This window comes from Actinia tenebrosa, unplaced genomic scaffold (assembly GCF_029948245.1).
Source record: "Actinia tenebrosa isolate PJP-AT-01 unplaced genomic scaffold, QUT_ActTen_1.0 PGA_scaffold0__85_contigs__length_37466705, whole genome shotgun sequence".
NCBI lineage: Eukaryota > Metazoa > Cnidaria > Anthozoa > Actiniaria > Actiniidae > Actinia > Actinia tenebrosa.
The window spans coordinates 105075-128507 of record NW_028292569.1 but is presented as its reverse complement, the minus strand read 5'-3'; the positions used below and the strand labels follow the sequence as shown (position 1 = coordinate 128507).

General features: G+C 37.9%; 2 protein-coding genes across 3 annotated transcripts in view; one reads left to right on the top strand and one right to left on the bottom strand.

Moving 5' to 3' along the window:
• Positions 1-746: 746 nt before the first annotated feature.
• LOC116304296 (glycerate kinase) lies at positions 747-4362 on the bottom strand. Its single transcript, XM_031714004.2, has 3 exons — positions 3705-4362; positions 2227-2580; positions 747-1809 (listed from the first exon to the last, which is right to left on the bottom strand). Exons 1-3 carry the CDS (start codon positions 4014-4016, stop codon positions 943-945), a joined length of 1533 nt encoding a protein of 510 aa, XP_031569864.2. The 5' UTR covers positions 4017-4362; the 3' UTR covers positions 747-942.
• A 127-nt stretch (positions 4363-4489) lies between these two features.
• LOC116304295 (inositol 1,4,5-trisphosphate-gated calcium channel ITPR1) overlaps positions 4490-23433 on the top strand; it is a 48965-nt gene continuing 30021 nt past the window's right edge. For both annotated transcript variants that reach the window (XM_089026094.1, XM_089026093.1), the window contains exons 1-22: positions 4490-4792; positions 4900-4970; positions 5085-5197; positions 10256-10342; positions 10692-10796; positions 11112-11165; positions 11422-11520; positions 11930-12013; positions 12615-12761; positions 12971-13066; positions 13817-13971; positions 14718-14817; positions 15458-15618; positions 16253-16394; positions 17041-17199; positions 17865-18037; positions 18581-18700; positions 19014-19136; positions 19831-19926; positions 20251-20406; positions 21315-21465; positions 22610-22754. In XM_089026094.1, coding sequence (XP_088882220.1) covers positions 4704-4792; positions 4900-4970; positions 5085-5197; positions 10256-10342; positions 10692-10796; positions 11112-11165; positions 11422-11520; positions 11930-12013; positions 12615-12761; positions 12971-13066; positions 13817-13971; positions 14718-14817; positions 15458-15618; positions 16253-16394; positions 17041-17199; positions 17865-18037; positions 18581-18700; positions 19014-19136; positions 19831-19926; positions 20251-20406; positions 21315-21465; positions 22610-22754 — 2626 coding nt within the window. In that variant the 5' untranslated portion in view covers positions 4490-4703. The remainder of the gene's footprint in view (positions 4793-4899; positions 4971-5084; positions 5198-10255; positions 10343-10691; positions 10797-11111; positions 11166-11421; positions 11521-11929; positions 12014-12614; positions 12762-12970; positions 13067-13816; positions 13972-14717; positions 14818-15457; positions 15619-16252; positions 16395-17040; positions 17200-17864; positions 18038-18580; positions 18701-19013; positions 19137-19830; positions 19927-20250; positions 20407-21314; positions 21466-22609; positions 22755-23433) is intronic.

Sequence of the window (23433 nt, the reverse complement as noted above, 5' to 3'; positions counted from 1 at the left end):
AAATAATTTGTTTATCACATATTCAAGGTCGATAAAATGACAAAATGTACAATTTCCAGTTTACTATGAAGTGATATTGTATCACTTCACTGATATGGTTTTTATTCATTTACTTATCACACGGATATCGACCCTAAATGTTTCATAAATATAATTATATACACACTTTATATTAGGCACTCTTTCGTGGCAGAGGTTTCTTGTTTCTATTCTCTTTGAGAAGAAACCCTCGACAAGCAAGGTAAATGAAGAGGGGGGAAAAAAACAGAAGCAAAGATATATATCTATTATCAGTCACTCTAAAACCACACAGTTAACATATCCTATAATATTCAAATTCCATTTAAATTAATTTCATCCATTTACAATATTTTTACATTTTACGACATTATATCTAAAGATTATAGTATATTCCACAAGATAAAAATGCAAAAACCTGTTGTGCTATGCACAGACTATTCTCATGACCACCCAGCAGCAAACCTTCATTTTCTCCACTGACAACTGCAAAGTGACAGCGTGTTTAGTAAAATACAAGATCAGACACCCAGATGCCCTGTCGATTGACTGTCAGGCATCTGTCGGTCATTTGACAGCTTTTTGTCATTCCACTGTCCACCAATAGGAGTATCTTTCTTTAGAAAGTTGGCCGTTAGTCTCCTACGCAGCCGCTATTAGTGTCGTCACGCAACACTCATTCCCCTAAGTAGCTACTTAGGGGAGTGAGCGTTGCATGACGACACTAATAGCAGCTGCATAGGAGACTAGTTGGTCGTGCAATGCCAGGTGATATTGACAGTGAACAGTCAATGGAGTAACAGTAAACACATATGGGTACTGTTCTTGTGTTTCACCAGCTTTTTGCTACTAAGTGAAAACAAACTGCTAAATGTGAAAAATATCAAGAAATAAAGTATTCATTATTATTGTATTATTGAACATCTAGTTTCTTTTTGGGTCTATGAGTAAAAGCTGAATATCCATCACATTAGTACCAGTTAACCCCGTAACAATATGATCTCTACCACCTTTGAATTTAGAATAGAAAGTATAAGAATCATTATTATCTATTGCTTGCTGGGGGTCCATTCCTTCTGTGGTTGCCTCGGAAACCTGTCCAGGTCCAGCGATAGCACCAGCTGCCGGGCAAGGCCCATCCTGGCCATCGGTTCCAGCACTTAGAAAAGCAACCTGTTCATCGCTACTAAGTAAGCCTCCAGGTTGGGTTTTTAGTGCTTTGTGCATTGTCAATGCACAGGAGAGTGTCATTTCTTGGTTACGCCCTCCTATACCTTTACCTTTGAGAGTAACTGTCGTCTCTCCTGCCCCAATGACACAGACAGGTTTTTTAACACTTTTCAGTTCATTTATTAAATTGTCATTCAAGAGTAGCTTTCCTCCTGGAGGCACATCTGACGAGAGCATTTCTCCTGTTGTTGCTACACCAGCAAGGCTTGCAAACCCGACACCAAGCTCACATGCCTCTCCTTCCAGTGTAGTAGAAGCAATAACTGGAGTATAACCTAGAGAGCTGGCTTCTTGTGCAGCAGCATTGACTGCAATTCTATTTGTACCTACTAAAACATTTTTGACATGAGAAAAATCATTCTCGACATTCTGCTTGGAACCAGAATGCGATTCCCTCTCTGTTAAGAAGTTAAGAACAGACCTAGGGACCTTTTCCACAGCATGTAGCTTGGAAATAATATGCAAACAGTCTCTGGGTGTAGAGGAATCAAAAACTGTTGGTCCACTTGCTATTATATCCAGTGGGTCACCAATCACGTCCGATAGAATCAAGGTTACTACCTAATGGCAAAAAAATATTGTCAGTCATTAGAGTGGTTTTCGTGAAATAAATACAAAATAGTACGAAAATGTACCAGTTGATAATTGCTGGATGCTCTCACAAGTGTTGTATTGATCACATGACCATGAAACTTCATAGTCACTCTCTTGTTTATAACAAGTTTTTTTTTGAAACTTCATAGTGTTAAAAAGAAAGTAACCAATATTTGGTCATGACAGATCTAAAGTTCTCAAATATGGCAAATTTGTAGCCATACCATATTTTACCATAGCCATAACTACGTAACTTGCCATAAAATTCTCAGGAATAAAAATTTTAATGATAGAAAAAAATGACCCTTCTATGGAAACATCCTATCTTGGTCTAAAAATATGTACTACAGGCAAAGCAGGTGTGTAAGCTCTAAGTACTCTCACCTTTGCTGGATGCGCAATCTTTGCCAGCTTTCCACCTTTTAGTTTGGATAGATTTTTCCTTACAGTGTTGAGTTCATTGATCGTTGCTCCACTTGAAGCCAGGGCTTTTATGGTCTGTAGTTTCTCCTCTAGTGTAATTGCATCTACTGGTGATGGCAGAAGTGCAGAACCACCTCCAGAAATCAAAACTATAAGCAGATCTTCATCTTTGACTTTTACAGCAACCTTCTGGATTTGTGAAGCAGCGTATTGTGCTCTAAAATCTGGCAGATTGTGAGCTGCTCCTTCAATGACGTTGATCGGGCTGTTTTCTTGTAGCAGAGTGTTTCTAATAAATTCTTCATTTCCTGATTCCTAATGGAAGAATAAGTGAAAGGAAAAATGCATGAGACTCATTATCTATCAGTTACTCATTGCTTAACTGCTCTCTTAGCTTATCAGGGCTAAAAATATTGTCTGTCAATGGACAATGTCTGGCCAAAATTGGCACTTGTCCAGCCAAACACCTCTTAGGCTGGTCCTTTTGACTGGACAAGTCCATTGTGGCTAGATGCTATGTCCAGGTTTTGAGCAGCCATATATACATTGTTACCCCTGCTTAGGTGGTGTCTGGAAAGTAAAGAACAATAATAGGAAACCAATCTATAGATCAGCCTTGCAGTACATCAGAATGTAGTTTAATTTGGAGGACATAACAATTAGGTTTCCAATATCAGGAGATTGAAAATCTTTTGTTTTTGTCCTCCAAATTGAGCTGCTTTGACATCACATGCAAGGGGTCTGGTCCATAATTTCTTTGTGTGCTGTTGTAATTGACAAATATGCCATGGTATTAGCAACAGACCCATTACATATATTACATTGTCTACTGCTGCTTACCCACCCCCTATACGTCTGCTATCCCAGCACTGAAGCACAAGCCCTATGTTCTCTTCCTAAAACAAATGTACATATATATCGTACATAGTCCATGCAAAGACCTTTAGCTCTGAGTGGCCTTGGTTAGGGGTTAATTGCAATGAAAGAATTGTGAGATAATTTAGGCCTAAGTGCATTTTGGCCTAGGTACTGTATAAATGCATCTCAGATAATTCCTCTGGCGACTCTTATAGTGGGTGCTAACATATATAGCTATAGTTAGCGATAATGAAATTATTAATGTGCTCTATACTAGATAGGACTATAAATAGACTCTTGCATTTAAATGATTCAACACTTAAATATTAACATAACTACTGTAAATATTATCCTAAGGCTAGGCTGACAATAGACTAACAGTGCCCACATTACCAAAGTCGCTTTTCCCACGTCAAGTTACTAAAAACAGTCTCTTTTTGAAGAGGGCCCATTTAATGTTAGACATAGCTGGCCTATTAATGATCTACCAATTGCCCATTAACACATCTTGTCACATCGTTTGGATTACATGCTTATTAAGATAACACAAACTATTGGTTAAAGCAGTGAGCTGTGTGTACCTTAATGGCGTCTTGTAGACCGCATGGAATGCTTGCTACTCCTTGTACGATATTCTGGCCCAAGATGTCCTCCACAGCTTTAGCCATTCCAAGCACTGCCTTCCCAAAAGCAACCACGTACACATTCTTGTACACCATATACTCTGTCTCTTTGTTTACTAACAGCCTCGTTTTGTTCAGAGTTAGAGCATTTTTGACCATTTCTTGTGGTGTGACTGCTTTTAATGCTGAACGAAATATTTTAACTGCATCAGAGCGAAGGTTCGATCGAATGAATCGAGAAGTGTGGAAGAAACGAGTTTGAGTAAACATTACTGATGTTTCTAAACGTACTGTCGTTTCCACTTAAACAACCCAACAGGAACCTAGAAAATCTTTGTAATCAGATAATGTTAAAAACACTGGAATTAAAGAAAATAAAGCGTAAAATCCTTACAGAAACACAAATGGATTATACAAATACGAGGCTATAAGGACCCTGGTAGGTCTACTGACACGCTAGGGTTAAAAACGACGCACCCCTCACCCCCAAGTACAAATGTTTTTCCAAAAAAAAAACAACTCAAAAAACCTCTTCTCTCACATCTTCTCTAAAAAATGCTTTCAAGTTCAAACTTACGAATTAAGAAATAAGCTCCAATCTTTGAAATGCTTTAATGTGGATGATAAGTTCTTATTTTTAATTATTCACAATGTTTTGATATGCGTATATTAAGGGGGGAGGGGAGGGAATGTTGTGTGTTGACTGGTCCCAGTCTCGTTGTCCGTGTGCATGTGAATGATTTTAAAGCAAAGTAGTTTTTTTATTCTCCTTGTCTTTGTTTGTTTTCTCGACGAATTCCTCTGTAGACTCGCTTGAGGTTCAACAACGACAGCGTAATGTCCGAGAGAATCTTGTCTTGGCCCTGCAGCTTGGTTTTGGTGGGATTTTAGGCTGTAAGCCGAGAGGAACAGGGTTCTTTGAGCGCTGAGAGTGAAGAGTAAGCAGGTTTAGCCAAGATGGCCCAGCAGACGAGCTTTCTTCACATTGGAGATATCACATCTCTCTACGCCGAGGGAACTGTCAATGGCTTTATTAGCACACTTGGGTAAGAGTCTGTCTATGTCAGTAGAAATAACACTCCAAACACTGACCATATACTGGTAAAAAAATGCTCAAATAATTTTCTAAACTCAAGTCTTGTTCTTTTGACAGTCTCATCGATGACCGATGTGTTGTACAACCCTCTGCTGGTGATCTTTCAAATCCGCCGAAAAAATTCCGTGGTAGGTGTAACATTCTTACCAACTGCTACCAAAAGCAGGACACTTATATTATCATTTTTAAAACTTCTATTTTCAACTACCTTCCATTTTTTCCCCGGTGATTTTTTCTCTCAGATTGTCTGTTCAAAATATGCCCAATGAACAGATATTCCGCTCAGAAACAATTCTGGAAGGCAGCAAAACCAACAACGTCTGCTACAGATGCAGTACTCCTGAAGAAACTCCATGTACGTATACTTTTATATTTGATATTGTGTATATTCTTATATCATTCCTATTCTCAATTCTCGAGAAAGCGTTCATAAAATTTTTGACCTTTTTTATTTCACAAGGACGCCTCCAAATAAATGCATTAATAATTATTCCATTTACGATTTTATGTTTTCAATGTGAACATTAATTTATCCGTAAGCTAATTTTGATCACTATCTGCCGTCTATATTGTGAACCGAAAACCGTTTTATCTTACTTGGTTTTAATGAAGATATTGAAACATGTTGTGTTAGAGTCAGAGTCAGTTCTTCAGGAATCTCATTTCCTAAAGGACTGCGCTTTGCATTTGAAGATCATTCAAAACGTGTGTTCATAATATATTTATTTGTCATTACATATTACGATTTGATTATTTTTTCATTCATTTTTGACTTCTCGTAGATCAAGCTTTGCATATTTTTCTTGCCAGCCAAAAAAAGCAAAAAAAAAAAGGAATTTTGTTTTCCTGTGTATTCTTGTATTAATATTGACCCTTACTTCCTTGTGGCCATAACAATTGGTAATTTTATCCTGACTTCTGGAACCGAAAAAATACTAATAGTATAGTACACAATATCATAGAAAAGGTGCCAATATTGAAAGCGACGTGGTATTAAAAGAGGTTATATTGTTAAGAGATTGGCACTCAATTGGCTTTCCGCATCTGCATATACTTATATATACAATGTTGTACTGTATATTGTTGAAGAGAATTTTAGAACAAGTCTAGGGAGTGATTTCAATTGAGCATCATGAATATTTTAAAAAGTAATCTTTCTTTTTGCATCCTCCAAGGAAAAAGTAAAACAAAGTCTCTTTTGTTCAAATATGAAAAGGATAATAAAAGATTTAGAAAAAAAGAAAAAAATGGACTAAAATTTTTAATTGTTGGAGGTTAAAAAACAGTAAGTCATAGATTTATCGAAATTTCCGAGTAATTTCATTATTGTAATCATTTTTTTCCGAAAAACAAATAAATTAAAAGACAAAGATTTATGTAGTAAAATACGATAACTACTATACCAATCTTATTTCACATCAGATTTCATAACATATGCTACTATCTACTTTGAATATTAAAATGTTACCACACAAGTCTTTTAATTACATAAAATTTTGAATTATTGTGGAAAAAATCTCAGTATTTTGGTAATACCTTACAGTATATGAAAATGTAAGTGGCAAAATATCTCAGATTTTTTTATGCTTTAGAATTCTATAGATGTCAAGTACACCTTAGACAATACTTTAGTTTTCATAGATCTATTTAATTGTTTGCATGTGTTATTAAGAAAAAAAGATTAAGTACTTTTATTCTTAGCCAGTTGACTTTGGGTATTTCTAATCAATGAGAGTCTGTATTTCAAGTTTTTGATTTCTTTTTGTAGTAAGTTGTTTTCATTAGGTATAAATCCCTAACTAGTAATCTTTTATACGTACGCCAAAACAACAAATAAATATTTAGTGGAAACTAGTTTCGGCTAAAACAATTTCAGAAAGATTTCTTTTTGAATGAATTCTATTTGATTCATTGCCATATCATTTCTTCATTTACTGGGAGAATGTTAAATGCAATCTTAATTTCATATACCCTCGCTCGTTCAATGTTCCGGGAAAAGCGAATAGAACCTCTGGAGCCCAGGGTAAATTTCATAAACCTATTTCAAAAAAAATTTTTATGGCCAAAGGGGATAGGCAATAGGCAATAGATGAAAAGCAATAAGAGATAGGTCATTCTAAGATCCAAGAATAGCTGGAACGACTTTTGTTTCTGCTTCTTCAGTATTCTTGTCAAGAATATAGACCTTTGTGTTGAGACTGATTCAATGTTTGTAGTCAACAAAACCATTACAATCAAGGGGAGCGAACAGACTTCTGTTTTCTCAGGCTAATGTATAAGATAAGAGCATCTCTTGGAAGGAAAATAGAAGAAAATATCTCAGAATTCAGGGAAGAAACAGGTCAAATCAGTCCACATCTAACAGCCAGGAATCAAACTGATTTATTACTAAAGGAGTGATGAGTTGAAGCATATTACCACCAACTCACTATACAAGTAACCATACACTTCAGCAATAGTGATAATCATTTCATGATTTCAAATTAATATCCCATAGATCAGATGAAATTGCAATCTTGTTTAATTGCAACATCCACACACCCCTCTCTACTTCCTCTTTTACTTCATATTTTAATTATTTATTTTCCCCAGTAATAATATAAATATTCAATTACCATGCAGTGGTGTCTCGTTGTACAAATGAACTTTGATTATAATCACATTACTATTGTTTTTGTTGCTATGTTCAAGGTAACTTATAAATATCACGCCCATTAGCCCTCTGAAGGCTTATTCTTTTTCAGTGCTTGTGGACTGGAGGCTTATTAGAAGGGGGAAGGGGGGGGGGGGGTGTATTGGAGGCTGGGTCTTAATAAATTTTCCAGATCTTTGGAAAATTCATAATTACTTTTACTCATAAGGCTCGGCAGGTGAAATGACTTTCAAAGGCCTAACGAGGGAAAAGGACCTCAACGTTCCTTAGGGGCGGGGCTCATTAGAGGCTGGGGGCTTATTTGATTTTTGACATCTCAGACTGTGGAATTATTAGAATGAAGTTATTTGAGGCTGCAGGGAGCTTAATAGAGGAAATACGGTACTTCATTCTGGTTGTCATAATAGACCAGTTTTGAATTCCAAATTACCGCAGTGTGTTCCTAGATTACAGACTCATTTGCACAGGGTTAGCCTCGAATCAGTGTCTAAACATTCACAAATACCAATGGTAAAGTAAAGAATGCACAACTTCAACAATACAAACACTTTGAAAATCGACGGACCTTGACTGGAACACGTGAATATTCTGCACAAACTCGAGGCTAACCCTGTGCAAATGAGTCTGTAATGAAAAAAAGCGGGTCTATTACAAACTAATGCCCCTGTATATTCAAGGAAAAGAAAACTAGCAAGTGAATTAGTTTGAGCTGCATGGGTTGGTGTATGAAGCATAAATGATTGGAATGATATAAGTAACTTGAGCACTGTGTGATAGAAAGGTAAACTTAGTATGATTATTCTGGTGATTGTAGAAAATTTAACGCACTGATTGGTTGAGAACTTCAGATTATTACTTAGTAATCACCTACTGGTAAATATAGCTAGGATTCCGCACATGCTATTTGTTGATCCGTGCTTCAAAATAGGAAATAGATATAGGTTTTAGAAATTAATAAACTAATATTGTCTTTTTTCTGTCAAATAATTTCCTGCGTAATATATGATACTAAAACAATTATTTACTAAAGGCGAAAGGCCGATTATTGGTGAATACTGCCTTTACCTAGGTGCTCAAAGACTCACATCTTGGTAAATTTTCACTTATAATCACTTCGCTTTTGGTGCGTACTTAACTGGCATATTGGAGATTAGTCCTTCCATGATAAAAGGAACATCATATATATATGACTGTATATCAATGCATTGTATTATATAGTATTATAAATAGGTTAGAGGTAGAAGATGTTGATGTACCAATATGTGTGTGCATGAAGCCCAGTTAGCTCATTTTTATTTATTTTTAATATATCAATGTTTTCTATCGCTGTTGGTTTACCTTTTTAATTCAGAATTGTCACTCTTTGTCATTTTATCAATCTCGATTGTCAAAATAATGACACATACAAAATCATACCGCATTTAAATTTTGGAAAAGATCTTACAGTACTTGAAACTTAATTCATAGCAAGAGCAGCACTTATTTTAGTTTTTAGTTCTGGATGTATCTAGACAAAAGAAATTGATGTCTCACTGAGTATATGAGTGATGTTTACAAATTCCAAAAACATCATTAAGCTTAATAGTATATTTAGTCCTAATTTCATATCCTATTAATGTCACTCACTTCTTTCCTTTCATTGTCTCAAGATAAATATTTATTGTTCCTGTTCAAAAATCAGATTTGATTTTCTAAGAGTTTTTATTGGATTTTCATGTCGTTTGCTCTTTGTTGTCAGGAATATTGATTGACTAACTCTATAATCTGATAGAGTCATATTTGAACAAGTTTGAAAAAGCCGAAAGGATTTTATATCTGTTTATCTTTTGAACATCTGCTTTGCTAGAAATTAAATGCCTTGAGCAACATGAAAATTGTCTAGAATGAGCCACTTTTTCAGTCATTAATTTTGGCCAGCTATCGATTACTTAGTACCCTTGAGGCATTCACACTCAATTGCCAAGGACAAGATTTAAGTTTTCAATAAAAACTCGTTGCAAGATAACTTTACCTTCATGAAAATTCAAACTAAATTTTGTTTTGTCTTTTATTAAAACTCAAAATTAAAAGTCAATTTTTAGGAGCCTAATTTTCATAATTTGGAATATTTCTTACTTGCGATATTTATAAAATGCTTTATCATGATTTTTTTTTGAAATTTTATTCCAGGATAAGTCATTAATACAAGGGGTTATTTTGCAGCCAGTATAATGTTTATCCAGAAGATATCCATACCTCCCCAATGGAGGGGGATTGGAATTTCCAAGTGGTAGGGAGGGTCTTAGCAGGGTATATTGTGTAGTCCTATCCATACCTTCCCAATGGTGGGAGATTGGAATTTTCAAGTGGTAGGGAGGGTCTTAGCAGGGTATATTGTGTAGTCCTATCCATACCTTCCCAATGGTGGGAGATTGGAATTTTCAAGTGGTAGGGAGGGTCTTAGCAGGGTATATTGTGTAGTCCTATCCATACCTTCCCAATGGTGGGAGATTGGGATTTCCAAGGGGTGGGGAGGGTCTTAGGAGGGTATATTGTGTAGTCCTATCCATACCTTCTCAATGGTGGGGGATTGGAATTTCCAAGGGGTAGGGAGGGTCTTAGGAGGGTATATTGTGTATCTGCCTTTCACACAGAAGGAGCCTGCCATTTCCTAATGGTGGTGGGGAGGGTCTGCTTTGCAATAAAAACGAACACATTCTGCCCTTGTTTGATTAAAATGATTAAGTTAACAGTACTCTTTGAATTTATATTTTTTTATAGCATGCAGCAGAACTGGAAAAGAAACAGAATGAAACAGAGTACAAGAAGATGCTTAGCAGTGTTGTTCAGTATGGAAGTGTTATTCAGGTAAAACACAAGAGAACCATTTTTGCTTGGTGTGAAGCAACTAGAGATATTACAGTGCAAAATGCGCAAAAGTATGACCACATTAATGTATTTGAATATGTCTCTGCATGGGCTTTGCACTGCCGAATGAGCTTTACATGCCTCATTTGGCAAGACCAACCAGCTTGGCATTGAAATGTGTCAGTTTAACATACAAAAGCCTGTGAATAAAAGTATGGAAATACATTATCACTGAGTATACTTTTGCATGTTGTGCCATAAAAAAAGAACTACGAGTTTATCAGTTGAATTACTGTCAAATGTCATCCTCTAGAACAGATTTTCATATTTATTCATATATTTTTGACAGCTTCTTCATGTCAAGAGTAACAAGTTCCTGACAGTGAACAAACGTCTGCCTGCTTTAAGAGAAAAGAATGCAATGAGGGTGACTTTGGATCCCAATGGAAATGAGGTCAACTATCCATCCATTGCAGCTTCATTTGCTGGAATTCTAATCATTCATTTCTATCATTCTTTTTTCCATTTCCATTTGATTTATTGGTACTTATTTAGTTTGTCCCATAGTATAACTTATTTGCCCATTCATTTAATTCCATTTTGTTATCCCAAATTCCATACATTTTTCCCCTTCATTTAATTAATTTTTCTTACGTATGTTTTAGTTTTAGTTTCAGTTTTATCAATGTCATCATTTTTCCCATTCTTTCCACAACCTTTCCTATTTCTCCTATTTAATTTTTTTTCTCTATTATTTTTATAATTTCAGGGCTCATGGTTTTATATTTCCCCATTTTACAAATTAAGAGCAGCAGGTGACAATGTAAGTAATAATGCCGACTGGGATATTAATGATTTTTATTAATTTTTTAATTGAGTTGTATCCATATAATTGTGTCTTCTCATGCGCAACCATTAAACAAAGAAATGATACCTTAGGGAATGACACATGGTCTGAAATGGGAAAACACCAAGTGTAAAGAGATCCAAGTATAATATGCTGTATATTCATGCGGTTAAAAGAGCTCCAAGTATAATATATATTTATGTGGTTAATGGCTGTATTTTTGTATCGATAGGTCGTAATAGGAGATATGGTAATTCTGAACCCAGTAAATGCTGGGCAGCCATTACATGCAAGTAATCTTGAACTGATTGACAATCCAGGATGCAAGGAGGTATGTCTTACATGACCAAGTGACATGGTGTCGTGTGACAACTACTGGAGTGTTGTGTGACAACTGCAACATATATCATAGTGTAGTATTGGTGTGACAACTACCGAAGTGTTTCATGTCCAGGGGCAGGGGGCATTCAAAAATCTGCGATTTTGTTCGGGCCCCTGAAATGGGGAACCAAAGAAAAAGAACCAGCATTTTGTTTTACATTTTAATTTTGCAAAACTTAGAAGAAAGGAATTACCATATAAATTCTAAAAAGCCATCATTTTGTTGCCACGAGGAGTGGTGGGGGGGGGGGGGGGGCATGCCCCCTTTGACCCCACCTGCCTATTTCCCTGAAACTCTATAGTGTTGTGTTACCAGATGTAGTATTGTGTTACATCAATACCTTGTCACTCTGCTCCAGGTGAACTGTGTAAACTGTAACACCAGTTGGAAGATTTCACTGTTTTTGTCGTACGAAGAGAATGATGAGGACATTCTAAAAGGAGTAAGTAGTGGACCAAATATATTATTTTACATACCACTCGAAGACTCGCATCTCAGGTGAATATTTCACAATATTCACTTCGCCTTCGAATTATAATTGTTAAATATATATGCAATGACTTTGCTGCATTCTGAATGGCTGTAACTTTATTATTTTTACAAGTGAATTTAATTTAAAAACAAGACAGAGTTTTGTTTTGTTTGGCACACATGCAACAAACAAGCGTGCACATGTATATTATATTAACCTACGGGTGAATATAACAGCAGTGAGACGTAAATTGTGACCAATGAGTGCGCCGGATCGATTATACTCGTGTAAAAAAATATTATATAGTTATGATAGTACGCGCGCGATGATTGGTCGAAAACTGTGCTTTATTAGTGTCAGAACAGAGCACAGTGCTGACGCCATCCACGCGCAAGAAGTGCTGCTAGATCCTGCACGCGACCGTCTTTCATTTTGCGTAAATAAATTCAATACCGAAAAAAAGTAGCTATATAATGAAACAAACAGCTTTTTCCGTGCTCCACTCATTAATAAAGCACTTAGGAAGCGCCGTAAGCTTGATAGTTGATTGCTAGTTGTTGTATCTGTTTAGGGGGATGTTGTACGTCTCTTCCATGCTGAGCAAGAAAAGTTCCTGACAAGTGATGATTATAAGAAAAAGTCTGTTGTTTTTCTGCGCACAACTGCCAGACAAACAGCAACATCGGCAACAAGTTCAAAAGCACTCTGGGAAGTAGAGGTAAGTGACGTCTGCTAACTTATGCCAAAAATACCTTGTATACAGGGTTTTCTATAAAAACTGGCAGCCGGCAAATCTCACTGAGTAATTTTAAATGAACTCGCTGCCTATTTTGATTAAAGTTACCCAGAAAGAAAACTATAAACATTACAGGCATTTTTTAGGTGTTCACGGTATTCGTGATTTTGCATTTTATTTTTCGCCGTTAGGTCGTTCAACATGACCCTTGCAGGGGTGGTGCGGGGCTGTGGAATTGTCTGTTTCGATTCAAACATCTGGCAACTGGAGACTATCTTGCTGCTGAGGTAAGGATTCATTGCTCTATGGACTAGAATCGAATATGAATATAAAGTACAAAAACGGGGGGGGGGGGTAGGGGCTATATATTTGCCAAGGTGTGCATGGGGTGTGGCTGTGGGATCAAGGTTCAAGGATCATGTGAGCTGCTGTGGCGGTTGCTCTCTCATTATAAGTGTCCTTTGCCCTTCCTCCTTCCATAAAATTACGTCCGTTTGTGATTTGGGAATCAAAGATGGCATAGCGGTAGCGCACTAGTAGCTCATCTCTGATGTCTCCGGTTTAGTTCCTGGACGCAGCATCAAATGTGAGCAGAGTTTGTACATCTCCCCCTTGATTCAAGGGTTTTTTTCCTGGGTTCCCAGTTTACTTCCCTTAGCAGAGCCTTACAAGCTGAATACCAATTGGATCTGTAAGCCTGTCGTGCCCTGAGTTTGATCAGCCCATAGAGCGTTTTCACTCACGTTAGAAGGCAGCCATAAACAATAGAAACTTTCTGCACGGTATTTACCTAAAAATAGAGTTCAATTCCCGGAGGATAGAAAATGTTTTGTTTTAGTGCCCATAATGGCCACTGGCCGACGTCACGTGAAAACGCTCTATAGGCTGTTTCAGGGTTCGTTCTGTAAGCTAGTCGTGCCCTGAGTTAGATCAGCGCACGGTGAATGACTAAGCAGTCTATCATGAAAGAGGCCCTAAGCAGAGTTTTCAGTTGTGAAGAGACACTTGATAATTTTTTAACTCTTTGTTATTTCAAGATTGATGAAGATCCTACTAAAGACACACAGAGACAAAAACTCAAAGGTTCTGCTCCAGTGTATCATCTAGTGCCAGTACCCCACGGCAATGATATCGCGTCTATCTTTGAACTTGACCCAACCACACTGACTCGCTCAGACTCGCTGGTTCCCAGGTAAGTGAACTGTTAGGAGAGTAAGAAGCTTTGTTTGTTAGGAGAGCGGTTGTCGTATGAGTGAGACATACGATACTGACTGACTTACAGCACGTACGCGGTAAGATATGCCGTAACATTGTAATGGCTTCCCATAAGAATGGTTTTCGTATGAGTGGAAACGTACGGTACTGACTTACAGCACACACACGGTAAGACATGCCGTAAATCAGAAATGGCTTCCCATAATAATGGTTTTCGTATGAGTGGGAAACTGCGATCTTGTCTTACAGCACATACACGGTACGACATGCCGTAACATTGAAATGGCTTCCCATAAGAGTGTTTTCAGTATGAGTGGGAAACTACGGTCTTGTCTTACAGCACATACACGGTACGACATGCCGTAACATTGAAATGGCTTCCCATAAGAGTGTTTTCAGTATGAGTGGGAAACTACGGTCTTGTCTTACAGCACATACACGGTACGACATGCCGTAACATTGAAATGGCTTCCCATAAGAATGTTTTCAGTATGAGTGGGAAACTACGGTCTTGACTTACAACACGCACACGACACGACACCACGACGGTGTTGTGGTCTAAAGTTTTGATTGGCTAACTAGTGCTCTCTTGCGCTGTGATTGGTTCTTAGTATTTCTTCAACACCGTGACCGTGGCTTTTTATACGCAGTCTTCTCTATAAATCAGAACTTAATATACCCTTCTAATGCTGCTTCTAACTGTTGTGATAATGTTATCCTCAGATGCTCTTACGTGCGCCTGCGTCATCTCTGTTCAAACACCTGGGTACATTCTACATCCATCCCTATTGACAAAGGAGAAGAGAGACCAGTTATGCTCAAGGTGCGCCATACCTTCCATCAGCATCTTACGTACTGTACTTTGATCTTCTTGACGTTTAAAATATATAATAGGACGAACATGACACGCTATTGCATGGCACTTTACTTGTATGAGCGCGCAGCGTAGAATTTCACGATATAAATATGAGATCAAAAAAGATTTCATGCGTGCGTACATAGCGGTTCAGTACAGTTATTCACAGTAGCACGCACGGAATAGCTGTCACGCGCAGCTAAGCAGGTTTGGGTGGACGTCAATCAAGTTGTTTCCATGGCATTCCACAAGCACTTACTATTGAAAACTTTGTGTTTTCCGAAAATGTCATAGACAGAAACCCTATTTTTTTCGTGACGGTAAATCGTATGACTCCGAGGGTGCTATTGAGAACACTGTAAAGGTCATTAACGAGATTCTTGGAACCTTTTAACGAACAATTTTTCTATAATGACAAATTGTCGCCAATATTTGGAAGATATTTGGGTTTTTCTGAGAATGAATTAGTTTTGCGTCACCTTAATCCTTTCGGTCCAAAAAGGGAATGTTTATCACCAAAAAATAATTGTCTGGCTTGCTCGCCTGGCTGTATAATTTTATTTGACTGAAAACCTTTTTTTTTACATATTGGTGTGGTTGTGTACAGGTTGGAACAGCGAGTATCAAAGAAGACAAAGAAGCCTTCGCCATTGTGCCCGTCCCGCCCCTAGAGGTACGAGACTTGGACTTTGCTAATGACGCCAGTAAAGTACTCGCCTCTTTTGCCAAGAAACTGGAGACTGGAAGCTACACTCAGCATGAACGAAGGTTGGTATTGGTACTACGACTACCAGAACACTTTGCGAAGACTTTTTCTTTTTGGTTGTTTTCCCCTTAAAATTAGTGAGGTATATTAGTAGAAGAATTCAATTTGGAGGAGTCGCGCGATAAATGGTTGGGCACGGTACGAGTCCAGGGCAGGGCTTGAAATAAGCGCTAGCAACTAGCCAAGTACTAGTGCTTTTCTTGACTTTACTTGTTGTAAAAATATATAATGCAGCAAAAATTTGCAAGTAAATATTTCCCGGATCTGACCAATTTTTTCATTAAGAAACTGAAATTCAAGTGTTTGCTAGTGAGCAAAAAGGTTTAGTTCCAGCCCTGATGGGATAGGGGGAAAGTTGTGCCACGAGACAGAACGTATTAATGTAAACGGAGTTTGCGGAGGCTCATTATTTGTTTGTGCGTGACAAGGTTCATTATTTGTACGTGCATGACAAGGTTCATTATTTATACGTGCGTGACAAGGTTCATTAGTTGTACGTGCATGACAAGGTTCATTATTTGCATGACAGGTGTTCACGCGGATGGAGGGACCTTGATTAGTAGGATGTCGTTTTCTCTGTTCCCTAAGAAAAAACGTTAAGCTTTTCTATAAACATAATATTCTTTGTTTTGTTAGGTTTGTGACGCAGTTGTTGATGGATTTGGTGTATTTCGTGACAGAACACGACAGCAGTGGAGAAGACATCCTCAACATACAGGTCCAAAATCCAAATAGGGACAGACAGAAACTGATGCGAGAACAGAATATCCTAAAAGAGGTAAACATCATGTACTCAGACCAAACACCCTCAAAATAAAATATTCTTACAGGTAGACTATTCTGTAAGCCAAACTGATTCCTTGGCTTGTGATGACACTTTTTACTATGATACGAAAACTGCCAATAGACGTTTAATTATCGATCTGCTAACATCTTAGTGAGTGAGTGAACGAGTGAGTAAGCGAGTGAGCGAGTGGGCGAGTGACACATTTGCTTATTCAGGCACATCACAATATTTCGTTTCTACGCTCGCGTATCCACGAGGTAAAAACCTTTGTAAACACAGGGAGCCCAAGCTCGTTTTTTTATGTCAGTATATTATAGTGTGAATGAGGATCCCCTTGGACTTCCTGTGGTAATACATCCTGTAACGATGCTGATTGGCTAACATTTTTTCTCAGATCAGCTGGTTGCTCACACTCGTTTGAAATCTGCTCAAACCCTCAGGAAGCCCAAGCGCAGCTTATTTGTTAGTATGTGGATTATAATGAGAACATGGGCTCCCTGTGGTGAAATCTTTCGATTTAAATGAGGGAAATCAAATCTCGATTCCAAAGCGCCATTCGAGAATGCGTAGTAAGAATAGCAGGGTTCTGGGGTCAAGAGTAGAGAAACCCATCTCATAACAATTGTTTGTGTTCCAGGTTTTTAATTTGCTCAAGGCGCCGTTCAACGACAAAGGGAACGGTCCTTTAATGAAAATCGAAGAATTGGCAGACCAGCGGAATGCTCCCTTAAGACACATCTTTAGATTATGTTATCGTGTGCTACGTCACTCCCAGCAAACCTACCGCAAAAACCAGGTACGGTATGTGGGGAAAACCCGCGGGGGAGGGGTTACCTCTGTATATAGAAGGGCGGGGATGCTCGTCGGAAATCTTGAAAATAATCCGGCCCTAAAAGGTACCCGAGTCTTTTCCAGGTGGGCGTGGCAACTAACGACTTTTACGCCTAAAAGGTACCAATCATTTATAATCTAAGTAGCAGGAGTCAGATAAATTAAATAAATATCCTTAATTTCTGAAAAACTGCCATTCTGGCGCTCGTTAATATAAACTTGGGTATCTATTACCCGACAAGCACCCTTAAAGGTATCGGCTCACTCTCTGGTGGTCTTTTTAATTTGTAACATAGAGGTACCGAATCTCAGAACTGGAACCCTGAGAGGTACATCGAGTATCCGCGCCATTTTCCAATCGGATGTACCGCAACCCGCACCCCTTCCCGTCACGGAAAACAGCTGTTTGTTTTAGTGCTAAAAGATGCAGATATTTACTTGGATTTTTTAGCGATTTGCGTGTTTTTTCTTTTCGCTCTTTTCTTTTGCATCTTTTTCCATTCTCCTTCCAACTTTTTCTTTTCTTGTCACTAACCTTCATTAGGAGTCTGCTGTCTGCTTAATCACTGTGTATTTTAGGTTAAAATAGCAACTTTAACCGTTTTACTTTGTATTTGTTTCATTCTAAAGGAATACATCGCCAAACAGTTTGGTTTCATGCAGGCGCAGATCGGTTACGACATTCTTGCTGAGGATACAATAACAGATTTAGTACACAACAACAGAAAACTTTTAGAGAAACATATCACGAGGACCGAGATTGAAACATTTGTCAGTCTCGTTCGCAAGAAGAAGGAATGCAGGTACTGTAGACACTCACATAGGAAGCCCAAGCATTACTTACTTGCCTTTTGCCACTTGGTTCAACATGTATCACAAATAGAGTGTCATGTCATCTACATGAAAATCAAGAATTAAAAGCAGTTCTGTAACAATTTTTCAATTTGTTAGTAAATTAGTAATGGTCCATCTCAATTCTACTTGTCCCAAAAAAACCTTGGAATTAATTTTATCGATAACCTGAAACAACCTCTGGGCTGATCGAAGTCAGGGAATGGCTAATTCACATATCAAATTTGAAATTTAGCGTGCTGGGTTTAAGTTCAGAGGGAGAAAACCCAGAGAACCTGGAGAAAAATTAAGGGAGTAGACCAATCAAACTCTACTCACGTGATGCCGAGTCCACGAATCAAACCCAAGACTCGAGAAGGGAGAGGCGAATGCACTACTAAAACCGCACCACTTTTGACATCCCAGCTATGCCCGAGAGAGGTCTAGATAATCAAGATTATGGTTAAGTTTTAGAATTCATTAAGATAGAGTGTTTCTGTTTTTTTCTTCCTCAGGTTTTTGGACTACCTGTCTGACTTATGCGTATCAAACCACACAGCTATCCCAGCTACTCAAGAACTGATCTGTAAAACTGTCCTACACCCTGTAAACTCTGATCTTCTGATAGAAACAAAGTATGTGCGTTACCATAGAAACATCATACGTTACCATGGAAACGATCGATTACCATGAAAGCCATTGAAGTAACTGTTACCTGTATAATATAAAATGTCGTTGAAACTTGAGTTGCCATAGTAATGTCATTCATAAGTAACGTTCTATTGTTACCATAGAAACATTTATCACCATAGAAACGTTTGCTGCAAGAATCTTCAGTTCTTATAAAAATGCCTGCCATCATTCATTTTCTGCTCCCATAGAAGCATGTTTGCATAGTAACACTATTTCTTTTTATTCTAATAACATGATGTGTCACGATTTGTGCAGGTTAATAGACGGTGAGCTGTATCTGGTGTGGGATACTGGGAAGCATTTGAAGTCACAACGAGATCTGGCGAAAGGAGTAAAGCTGGCGATAAAAGAAGACATCAAAATCCTTGACTACTACCGGTACATGATGTTGATAATGTCTGTGAATGCGCATGTCTATCACTTCCATTGAAGACTTGCTGTGCGCAATAGAATACTGTATAGGTGTCTTACCTAACATGTAACATTCTTATCTTGAAGACTTGAAGACTTACTGTGCGCAATAGAATACTGTATAGGTGTCTTACCTAACATGTAACATTCTTATCTTGAAGACTTGAAGACTTACTGTGCGCAATAGAATACTGTATAGATGTCTTACCTAACATGTAACATTCTTGTCTTGAAGACTTGAAGACTTACTGTGTGCAATAGAATACTGTATAGTTGTCTTACCTAACATGTAACATTCTTGTCTTGAAGACTTGAAGACTTACTGTGCGCAATAGAATACTGTATAGGTGTCTTACCTAACATATAACATTCTTGTCTTGAAGACTTGAAGACTTACTGTATGCAATAGAATACTGTATAGTTGTCTTACCTAACATGTAGCATTCTTGTCTTGGGGTTTCTCGATGGACTTGAAAAATCCTCTTTTACTAAATAGCCCTTGTTTTGTGCTCACCATAATTTTCTCTGTGTTATGAAGCCTAAGCGATAGACAATTTGCTGCAATGGCCCTCGTTCTTTGCGCACCATTTCCAGTTTGCTCTGTGTATATGTCTAAAGTGTGCAATGGTCTGAATCTTGTTTTCTGTGTCTGTCTCATCAGGTACCAACTCAACCTGTTCTCCCAGATGTGTCTAGACAGACAGTATTTAGCTATCAATAACATCAGCAAACAGCTGGACGTTGACCTTATTCTCAGGTAAACTATTCCTATATTTGGTGTATTTACTTGAGAATGTAGCCAGGGAGTCATGTTTTCCCATTTCATTCCACGGGTCCTTCCCTAGAGTATCATTTCTTTGTTTAATAGTTGTGTATAAGTAGACACGTAAATATGCATACAACTCAAACAAAGAATCGTATTCTCAAGAGAACGGCGTGTGGTCACGTGCTTTTAGTTCGAGTCCGTTGAGCTGCGCCACTGCTGTACTTGCGGTCATGTGGTGACTAGCGATAACAAGTTTTTATAACAAGGTCTGAAGACTTAAGTTAAGTAAAATTGCTTTATTTCCAATTCCTTCAGGTGTATGGCAGACAAGGAGTTCACGTGTGACCTCAGGGCAGCCTTCTGTAGGTTAATGCTGCACATGCATATCGATCGTGACCCACAGGAACCAGTGACGCCTGTCAAATATGCTCGGTTATGGACTGAAATACCAACTGAAATGACTATTGACGTGTGAGTATTAATTTTGAGCAGATTTCTATGATTACCGTGAACTTGACGTTGTCACAAATCAGGACACAGCTGACCCACAAATCGAATCGGAATTTAGTGTGTAAAGCTGATGTTACGCGACACGATTCGCAACGACCATTTTTCGCGATATGACTCATCGATTTTTAATACACGAGTCACGAGTCTCGCTTCTATGATTGTATTGAACTGCATTTTGGATATGCGTTGCGCGCAAAATCGTTGATGAAGCTGTTACACGAATCAGCTTACAAAAAATTCGCAATTCTGCGTTGCAAGTTTTTGATTCAGCTTCAAAATCTTGCAACGTGTTGCCAAATCCAAAAATTGTTGTACGTGGCATGTTACACTGCATCAATTGTCGTTGCCAATCTCTCAGTGCAAGGTTTTTTTGAGGAGGGAAGAAAACCGGAAAAAAAGGGAGAGACCTCACAAACTCTACTCACGTGTGATGGAATCAAACCCGAGACCCCAGAGGTGAGAGGCGAGTGTACTACTTCTACACCAAAGTTGGTTCAGTTTTCGTATGACTGAAAAGCTCACGGCACGAACACGGACGTGACACGGCAAGGGATATACGCCTCTCCATCCAATCAAATGCCCGAAACACGTCATGAACATGACGTGGACACTGTCACGCCAAGGTCACGCCACTGCCAGACCAATCACATTACGCGTGAAAACAATTCCCCAATCAGAATTCTAGAAAACATCACGGTCGCGGCAAGGCACGTATACGGCACTGCCTTTTTCCCGTGCGTGCCTTGCCGCGACCGTGATGTTTTCTAGAATTTTGATTGGGGAATTTTTCTCATACGCAATATGATTGGTCTGGTCTTACCAAAACTGTTCTACGGGGATCATTAACTGTTGATATGTTATATTCGTAGATATGATCAGCACGAGGCAGTAGGTGAAGAACGGGAGGAAATCAGAAAGAGATTTGAAGGCGTGATACACTTTGTTGAGAACTACTTACACAATATCAGCAGCAATGTGTTTGCTTTTCACGACAAAGAACAGAATAAACTCACCTTCGAGGTTTGTTAGTACTCCATAGTGTTATTTGTATTAACTTGAAAAGGTCAGAATCGCTTTAAATGGATAGATCTTTGAATGAGTGCACAAGATGAAATGTAAATCGGTGAATAGATGAATGGATGGAAGCAATGAATGGATGGGATGGGATGGATGAACTTATTGGATGGTATAAATTAGAAACTAAAAAGATTGATGGATAAATGGATGAAGGGGATGAAAGGGATGAGTCCGTGGATGATAATGAATGGGTGGATAGATAGTTAGAGGGATGCGGAATAATTATACGAAATAAGGATAGCGCAGCGCACTGATTCTAAAAATAGCTTAAAGATTCGGACAAACATTGCATTCTGTTTAACCGCTACGAGGATTATACGAACCGATTTTATTATTTTTACTTAAAGTTACAATAATAACCCATGTAAACTAAGATCAACTGCGATCGACTGTGAAAATTATCTGCTGAAAGTAAACTTGTAAGTTTGTTTGTCCGAATTTCGCCTTTGTCTTCGTTTTTATGACGTCACGGTTGCGCTGCGCTATTGACCTCCTCGGCTCTAAAGCGCTCGAGCGTAATGTTGTCCCATTTCAGACCACGTGAGAATAATATTCTTTGTTTGAGTTGTATCCATATTCATGTGTCTTCTCATGTGCAACCGAGTGCAAAGAAATGATACTCTAGGGAATGACACGTGGTCTGAAATGGGAAAACATTACGTCAGAGCCGAGGAGGTCTATTGATAAAGGGATAAACGGACGAACAGACAAACTAACGGAAAGTCGATCAAAAGAACAAAAGTAAATTGAGCAAATAAAATAAAGGAATACAGAAACGAATGAATGGCTGGATGGGAAAGCCTTTAATTTAGATATATGAATATATAAATATATATTTAGGATAGGTATTTCTTTATTTCAATACGTTAGTGATACATAATTGTAAAATTTTCATTCATTTATTTTTTTTATAATTGTTGAGCACTATTGAGCTTTTTATGGAAATAAGGCTATATAAATAAATAAAGATATTATTATTATTATTATTATCATTATCATTATTACTAATTTCAAGAATAACAGATCCAGTTAGATGAGTACTTTGTGACATAATTTGACTAATCCCAAGGTTATGTTGTCTTTCTAGGTTGTCCAGATTGCCAGGAATCTTATCTACTTTGGTTTCTATGGATTCAGTGACCTGCTACGGCTCACTCAGACACTCTTGTCTATCCTGGACTGTGAGCAAAGAGGCTTCGCAGGAATACAACAATCTTCCGCGAAGAGTGATGGTCAGTGCTTTAGAATACTAATAATAATATTATTATTTGAAAACTTGATAAAGGTACTTTTAGGTATATGATTTAGTAAGGAAACTTGTTGTAAAAGACAAAGTTTCGCTGTCATCTTGACAATATCATCAGGTCTATTGAAACTGTAGACTCTACTATATGTAAATATAGCTATAGCTTTCACACTTCCTTTAGCTATATTTACATAGTAGAGTTTACAGTTTTCATTACACCTGATGATTTTGTCGAGATGACAGCGAAACGTCTTTTACAACTAGTTTTCTTAATAGATAATATTATTATTAATATTAATTATTAGAATATTAATAACATATCTTAAATTAAGAGTTTTTTTAATCATCAGATTGAACCTTAGCTCTCTTTACCTTGGGCTTATTGTTTTCTCATTTCAGATCACGTGTCATTCCCTAGAGTGTCATTTCTTTGTTTAACGGTTGTGCATGCGAAGAAACATGAATATGGATACAACTCAATAAACGAATTAAATTCACAAGAGAATGACACGTGCTGTGAAATGGGAAAACATTTAAAGAGGTCTACTTACAGACACTGTACGAAGTTAACAGCCTCTATTGAACCAATCGCACAGCGCGAAATCATAGGTTATTTAATTAGAATAGTACCGTCACACCATAGGGCATGGACACGGTACAAAATG